Source organism: Rattus rattus, chromosome 9 (genome assembly GCF_011064425.1).
Source record: "Rattus rattus isolate New Zealand chromosome 9, Rrattus_CSIRO_v1, whole genome shotgun sequence".
NCBI classification, from domain to species: Eukaryota; Metazoa; Chordata; class Mammalia; order Rodentia; family Muridae; genus Rattus; species Rattus rattus.
In genome coordinates, this window is record NC_046162.1 from 54,845,539 (window position 1) to 54,853,419 (window position 7,881).

Here is a 7,881-nt window from a genome sequence, read left to right on the forward strand (position 1 = left end):
ATTATCTGCCAACCTTGAAGGTCACATGGTGGGGCATTACCCCTGGGCAGCCCAGATAGGGACCAAGTGCTATTGGCAGCTTTGGATAATCTGCCAAATTACCTCATTAATGGCAACCGCAGCAGGGCCCCTAGCACCCACTGAGCACTCAGGTCCCATGCTCAGTCTTTCTACGCATTCCCTCGCTCAGTCCTCACAACACACACACACACACACACACACACACCACCTATACCCTGCATGGATAGAAGGGGCCAACTCCCACAGGAAGCCGATGGTTGGGGCAGTGAATACTTTATGCAAGGTCCACACAGGCTCTACCAGGAGACTACATACAGCCCTGCTCTTTCAGTGACTCCAGTCCTCAGACCTGTCCCACTGCCTCTGGGGCCTCAGTCCCAGCCATCCCTTCTCACTGGGGCTCGTACTCCTCTCCAAGCCTGCTGTGCCCTCCCAACACTTAGAAGCAATGGCAGAGATCAGGAGAGGAGCCTTTGTTCTCTTTGAACTATTACCCTCTGTCTTGTGTTTCTCCCCTTCATCTCCCCAAGGGACTAAACTACCATGGGGACTAACAATGTCCACTATACTGCTATGCTTCTAGATGTCTCCAAGTGAGTGTGAGTGTGTGTGTGAGTATGAGTGAGTGTGTGAGTGTGAGTGTGTGAGTGTGAGTGCATGTGTGAGTGTGTGAGTATGTGAGTGTGAGTGTGTGAGTGCATGTGTGAGTGTGAGTGAGTGTGTGAGTGTGAGTGCATGTGTGAGTGTGAGTGAGTATGTGAGTATGAGTGTGTGGGTGTGTGGAGTGTGTGAGTGTGGGCATGTGTGAGTGTGGGTGTGTGGTGTGAGGGTGGAGTGTGAGTGCATGTGTGAGTGTGAGGCGAGTGAGTATGTGAGTATGAGTGTGTGAGTGTGTGGTGTGAGTGCATGTGTGAGTGGAGTGTGGAGTGTGGTGTGTGAGTGCATGTGTGAGTGTGAGTATGTGAGTATGTGTGAGTGTGTGAGTGTGAGTGCATGTGTGAGTGTGAGTATGAGTATGTGAGTGTGAGTGTGTGAGTGGGAGTGTTTTGAGTGTGTGTGAGTGAGTGCGAGAGTGAGTGTGAGTGGGTGTGGAATACGTTACATAAGGAAATAAAGGGTTTTGAGAAGAAGAGGTCATAGAAAGGAGAAGAGAAGGACGAATGATTGACTAGGAGACGAGAAAAGGCATCCTTCTGCTAGTCCCAGCCTTAGAGATAAGGAGGCAGAAGCCCCAAGACAGGAACCAACAGCACCTGTCCCAACAAGCCAGATCCCCTAACAGAAAACAGAAGCCATCTGCTCAAGGGAGACAAGTCCCGTGAACCAACTCAAAGGTGTGGCTGAAAACCCTGATAAGATGTTTTTAGATAATTTGATTTTTAAAAAACAAGTAAGTAACGTTTCAGGGGTGTGAAATAGCTATGAATTGTGAAGCCCCTTTTTTGTTCCTTAGAACTCCTTTTTAAAAAATAAAATAAAATGCCCAGAACCCCATATCCACAAGAACTAACAATGTTTAGCATGCATCCTGATAACCAGAACATGGCACGGACATACTCAGCCACACTCTAAACTATCTTACCTTCCCTCCTACTTTCTGCCCATCCTTGAAGGCTTCTACCAAATCCAAATCTTCCCTGGACCCTTCCCTGATCACCCCAACACTCCACAAGCTTTGCCCATGCTCACAACTCAAAGCCCTACCCAGCCCTAGCTCATCCGGGCAATGAGAGAAGGTTTTCAACTGGAGGGTTGCTTCATAGGAGCCATGCCTGTTTGTCCACTGTTGATGCAGCTAATTCCACATCCCCGCTCCGCCCTGACTGAGCCCTGGTGTGCGTTAGCACAGGATATGCTAGATGATCATCATGCATTAGCTTCTAGCTTATTCGTTGAAGCATGAGTAACTGTGATCGAGGACCAAACAGTGTATCCAGAAAGCAGAGAATAAACCGACCGCCTTGAATGTAAGTGTATCTTCTCATCCCGCCCCTGATGTCATGGAAAGAGCGGTGAGAGAGGAGTCGAGGAGGCTGGCACTTCCTAGGACTTCCAATTGCTATGCAGTGTAGTGTTGCAGTCTTTTCATTACTAACCTCAGGTAAGGGTGCGTGGGTGAGGTTGAGCGTAGGAGGGGGTTCCCACACTAACCCAAGCGCTTTGAAGGATTAAGAATTGAAGCAATGCTATGTAAACAAAGCAAATGCTCACAATCACACAGGGCTGATTGAGTGTGGCCTGAAGACTCTGCCTTTTTATTCAGACAACTCTGGCAAGCACAGTCTGAGTGCTGAGGACCCAATCTCCCATCAGAGAGCTCCCAGTGGCTCCAAATCACAGAAAAACCATCGAGACTAAAGGAGTCTCTGGGCAAGCCCAGGCACATGCCATAGAGTGGCAGAGTGACCCCAGCCAAATGCTTCATTCTGCCTGTGAACATCTCCTAGGGCTTACCTAGGCCCTTCTTTTGAGCCTCTGGCTTCCTCGTGTTTGGCTTAGTCACCAAATAATGGTGGCTGGTGTTGGCGGTGCGCTTGGCATCAAGAGGCCAGAGGCCAAGGTAGCTGGGTATTGCCAGCTCCTCACTGCTCTATGGTCTGGGGTAAGTCCCTGCTAGGTTTGTGTTCTGAACTGAAAGTGGGTGAGACCGATGACTTCTCATAGGCACTGCTTCTGTGATCATCCTGGTGTCCAGAGCCTAACCCAATTAAAAGCCACACAGAGATCAGATCAGCCGGGAGAATCCAAGCACCCTGAGCTCCACTTCACATAGCACAGTGGCTGTCTCATGCATGGCGCTGTCCCTGCCATTGTATGCATCCTGTAAATGGGATACAGAAATTCACTGCTGCCTATCACCACAAAGGCCGACGAGCAGAAATGAGAATGAAATTTATATTGTACTTTATTAGGAGAGATGGCGATCTGGAAAGGTAATAGGTTGCTATCACTTTAAAAAGTGATAAAAAGCTTTTTGTTTCATCTTCAGCCATAAACGTCATAGAACATGGAACTGGGTGAGGGAACAAAGGCTGTCAATCATTCTGGAGTTCAGGCTCACCTCTCTGGTTAGACGGTGCATTCCTGAGACTTGTGATATCTGTGCCAATACCATCCCTGCAATCCTCCCTCATTCTGTGGCTGTCTGTGCTCAAGGACTTCCTGAAATTCTAAGTCTAATGAGCATCCATCATCATCAACCTTGTGCTCCACCCAGGGCATCTAGAGCAGACAAACCATTAACGATGCATACATGCTAAGCTCCTAACATCTGTGTACTGACTCCATTCTACAATATGGAGTGCAAATGTATCTTTAGAACACAGGACTTTAAAGTGCCCCTATCTGTCCCTCTAGGGTCCTCTATCATCCCCATGTCCCCATGCTAGGAACATGGACTTGCCTGACTCCTGTCTTCACCTTCCAGTTCACCCTAACTCCTCTCCATGGTGTAGTAGGCTCACCCTGGGTTACCAGAGATTGGTCCTCTCCAGTTAGCCCTGGGACTCGTCCCTATTGAACTGACCCATGTTGGGAAGCAGGGAGACAGGAGCTAGGCAAGGGAGAAGGTAGGAAGGAATGAGAGGTGACCACTGCTCCCATCGGGACTGCTGAAGATTGGAGTGGGAGTCTTTATATTTTTTTCCCTGGCTACTTTAGGGTAGATACCCACAGGGAAGGCTGATCACGGAACAATGAGATTGAGATGAAGGTCAGTGACTAGAATCTGAACTATCTCCAATACTAAAAAATTTTAATCACTCTGCAACTTTACTGTATCCCATGTCCAAACACTCCAGGACACTGGCCATTCGAGAATCCACAGAATCAGTCAGGGTCAGATTTGCTATGCCAAGAGAACACTTTACTGGGAATATTTCCAGGGGAACCTGGTTTTGCATGGCGGGAAAAAGCACAGTTAAGACCAAAAACAATAGATGAATTTTAGTAGAAAAACCTGCTAAGCAAGGAGGGCCCTAGGGAAGTGTGAGATCATTTAGCTGCCAAGAGCCACAAGGCGTCCTCCTTCCTGTGGCCTCGGCCCTACGGGTGGCTGTTCACACTGCACGGGGCACCACGTGCTCCCTGGAGGAGATCACTCTTCCATCCCTGATCTCCTCGGTGATGGTGCGGATCTGGGTGCTGACTTGAGGAGCTGGGATGCAGGGCCCAGCTGGGGTGCAGGGTACAGCCGGGGTACAGGTTGTAGAAGGGACGTAAGGAACTCTTACAGGAGGCTTGCAATCGGTGGAACAAGGGTGGGCAGGAAGCCTGGGAAATGGAATCACATGATGTACTTGGCATTGGAGCATTAGACTGGGGGGAGGAGGTGTCCGGCAGCAATGACAGTGAGTGGTATCAGAACATTTCAATGATTCTGAGACCTCAAGGACTGGAGGTTGGGTCTGCAGGAAGGAAGACTAGGAGCCTCCACCAAAACAAGGCCGAAGATGGGCTTGTCCTTTGGCTTAGCTTGCCCCCTTAAACATTACCAGAGACCTGGACCAGAAGGCGTCTTTGATGGCTTTAGCTCAGTTATTTTCATCTTTGTTAAAGCCACTCAGCTCTGAAAGTGTGTCAAGCCCTTCTCCCAGCCCAGTTCTGGGGGGTCCCAGGATCACTCACTTGCAGTCCTCGCCCTCCAGCAGGCGGCGGTAGGTGGCAATCTCTGACTCAAGCCGGGCCTTAACATCCAGTAACACCTGATATTCATGGTTCTGCCGTTCCAGGTCACAACGAATCTCAGCCAGCTGGGACTCCACGTTTGTGATCAGGCACTGCATCTGGCCCAGCTGGGAGCTATAGCGAGCCTCTGTCTCAGCCAAGGTAGATTCCAGAGAATTCCTCTAGAGTGGGGAAGAAAAGCTATTGAGGGGAAGAAAGTCCACCCTAAATTCCCACTGTCCTGGTATCTGCACACAGTTGTGGTGTAGGCCCTGTGATAACATGATGTCGAGCACACAGGTAAGTCAGAGAGCCCTTAACGGGCAGAGACCACCCACCATGCTATGTTGAGCCTGCAGCTCAATCTCCAGGGCGTTGACTGTGCGTCTCAGTTCAATGATCTCCGTCTGGCAGCACTGCAGCTGCTCCGAGCTGGACACCACCTGCTGGTTCAGCTCCTCAGTCTACAGAGAAAGAGAGAATGCAGAACAGGGGCAGACGTAGTATCTCTCCTTTATCCCATCCCACAGCCTCCTGGATTGCCAGCCTCACCTGAGTGTTGAACCAAGCCTCCACATCTCTACGGTTATTTTCCACCAGGGTCTCATACTGGCATCGCATGTCATCCAGTATCTTGTTGAGATCCACGGGAGGAGCAGCATCCACTTCCACATTCAGTCTATCCCCAAGCTGGGAACGGAGTGCATTGACTTCCTGCAGAGGCAAAGTTAAGATAGCATGAGGCTGTGGAAAGGTTGCTGGCTTGGTAGTTTCAATGACCTGGGTTCAAACTTTCATCCCTCTCTTGGGTACCATGAGATAGAAGAGCTGACCTCTTTGAATATGGCGTCTCCCCACTCCCCAACTCCATTGGTCTGTCTATACTAACCCCTCCTGAGGATTTGGAGGATGACACAGCACCAAGCAAATAGAATTATTATCAGACATCGTCATCCAAATAGAGTTGTAGCATCATGGGTGAGGATGTACTCTCCATGTGACTGTAGGCAAATGACTTCACATCTTTCTGACCATCTTTCTTGGCTATAAAATGGAGCTTACCATGAGAGCTAACTTGTAGAATCATTGTAAAGGTGAGACAAGGTGTAAAGTGTTTCACATGCTTCCTACCGTAGAATAAACCCAAAGGCCAGCAGGGATTCCTCAGCTGGATGGGAACCTTGGGGATCATGTGGCGGCAACCTCACCTCTTCGTGGTTCCTCTTGAGACACAGCAGCTCCTCCTTCAGGGACTCCACCTGAGCCTCCAGGTCAGCCTTACACAAGGTCAGCTCATCCAAGATCCGGCGCAGACCATTGATGTCAGCCTCTACCATCTGCCGCAGGGACAGCTCCGTCTCATACCTACACACACAGAACCCTGTCAAGCCTGTGGCCAGGGAAGCCCTGTGCCATAGCTAACTTGAAGTCAGAAACACAGTGGCCCTTTTTCATGTCCCAGGAGGGATCCAGGACCTCTGCCTGTGTCTTCCCATTTACAATTGTATCTGGCTTTCTTCCCACCTCATCAGCTCCCAAAGGTAGGTGTCAGATTTGATACGGAGCAGACATCTCCTGGTTGGGCCACTCACTTGGTCCGGAAGTCATCTGCAGCCAGCTTGGCGTTGTCAATTTGTAATATCAGCCTGGCATTCTCAGACTTGGTCAACAGGATCTGAAAAACAAGAGGTTTTCTCTGAACTGGAGAAGACTCGGCAATGTGACAGGTGTAGGGTGGAGAACCAAGCTCGAGGATGCCTCTAAAAACAGGCAGTCTCCAAATATCCAGGCATGGAGGGAGAGCAGGGCCCAGGAAGGACACCACACCACTGGCCCATCAGTCCTGGCTTCTGCAACCTCCAAGCTGGCCCAATAGGCTATCTCGGAGTGAGGCCGACTTGGTACCTCATTCTGGATCCCACATTCAAGTTGTATGATCTTGGACAAGTTGCTAAGTCTCTCAGAATTCAACCTCCTTATGTTAGATGAGCGTAGTAATACCCTTATCTCCAGGATGAAGAATAAGTAAGCCAAGAGCTAAGAAGGTGTCAGATCCAATACAACACCAAGTGGGGACAAAGGGCACGATCCTTCCATCCCTAAGCTAAGACAATGAAACCATGAAGCGAATAGAAGAATGGCTGGTAACAGGGTACACAAACCAGCAGAGAATCCTGGGTCCCCAGAAAACCAAGTCCCAGAGAGTAGAGCTCTCCTTCCAGAAGAATTCTCCATGAGCTTCAGTCTCCTCTGGCTGAGTCTTAGAGTGGAGAGCCTCCTGGAGTTGTGTAGCCAGCTGGAAGGACCTGGCCTATTACCTTCTGCTGCAAATCCTCAGCGGTCTTGAAGTAGGACTGGTAGTCCGGGCAGATGTATGGGATCTGAGACTCATACCACTCTCGGATGCGGCACTCCAGCTGCGCGTTCTCCTGCTCCAGCTGCCGCACCTTCTCCAGGTAGTTGGCCAGTCGGTCATTCAAGACCTGCATGGTGGCCTTCTCGTTGCCATTGAAGGCGCCCTCGCAGAACCAGCCGCCGCTCCCAGCAAAGCCAGAAGAGGACAGGTAAGAGCCCGGCAAGCAGCTCCCAAGGCCAGAGAAGCCTGTCCTGAAGGAGGACACGGACCCCACAGTGCCAACCAAGCTGGGAGCCCTGCAGGAGCCCATGGAGTGGATGGAAGATATCCGAGAGAAGCTTCCTGTGGTGCCACAGAGGCCCTTGGCAGACCCAGCAGAGAAAGTCGGACTGCAGATCTGGGCCATGATGCTAGTAAGGAGGCTTGTAGACTAGGTAGGATCGCAGGTTGTGGATTCTCCAGGCCTCTCTGGAGTGCTTATATACAATCTTCATTGGGTGTTGGCATGTTCCAGGTCTTTAGCGCTTGGGAAAGCCCTTTCCCATCCCAGAAAGCCTATCTCATTACAATGTCATTTTTGCTATCCATCAGAATTTCTTTCCTTGTAAAAGAAAAAAAAAATGTTGAATTGGGTTTGCTAAGTCAGGACTCTCAGCCATCATTTCCTAGCAGACTGAATTTTATTGCCACTTCAAAGAGTCTTTGCCCAAGATCTCATAAACTGGGAGTGGCCTTGCATATGACACTTGGTTTCTGTCCTCCCTCCCTGCCTTCCCCTGAGGAATCCGTCCTCTCCATCACCCACTCCCACAGCTGCTCATCTGTGCCTGGGTCACCGG

At 50.1% G+C, this 7,881-nt stretch overlaps 1 protein-coding gene across 1 annotated transcript; it reads right to left on the reverse strand.

Annotated features, from left to right (window-relative positions):
- Nucleotides 1-3,864: 3,864 nt before the first annotated feature.
- On the reverse strand, nucleotides 3,865-7,455 carry Krt36 (keratin 36). The gene is made up of 7 exons (XM_032913714.1): nucleotides 7,005-7,455; nucleotides 6,279-6,361; nucleotides 5,895-6,051; nucleotides 5,239-5,400; nucleotides 5,025-5,150; nucleotides 4,648-4,868; nucleotides 3,865-4,293 (listed from the first exon to the last, which is right to left on the reverse strand). Exons 1-7 carry the CDS (start codon nucleotides 7,446-7,448, stop codon nucleotides 4,080-4,082), a joined length of 1,407 nt encoding a protein of 468 aa, XP_032769605.1. The 5' UTR covers nucleotides 7,449-7,455; the 3' UTR covers nucleotides 3,865-4,079.
- Nucleotides 7,456-7,881: the final 426 nt, after the last annotated feature.

What these genes read in the sequence shown, in the direction of transcription:
- Krt36 (XM_032913714.1), bottom strand. Translation starts at nt 7,448, where the DNA reads ATGGCCCAGATCTGCAGTCCGACTTTCTCTGCTGGGTCTGCCAAGGGC. An exon ending in GCAGATGACTTCCGGACCAA is followed by an intron (nt 6,052 to 6,278) that starts GTGAGTGGCCCA and finishes CTGTGTGTGTAG; the next exon opens with GTATGAGACGGAGCTGTCCC. An exon ending in AGGCTTGGTTCAACACTCAG is followed by an intron (nt 5,151 to 5,238) that starts GTGAGGCTGGCA and finishes CTTTCTCTGTAG; the next exon opens with ACTGAGGAGCTGAACCAGCA.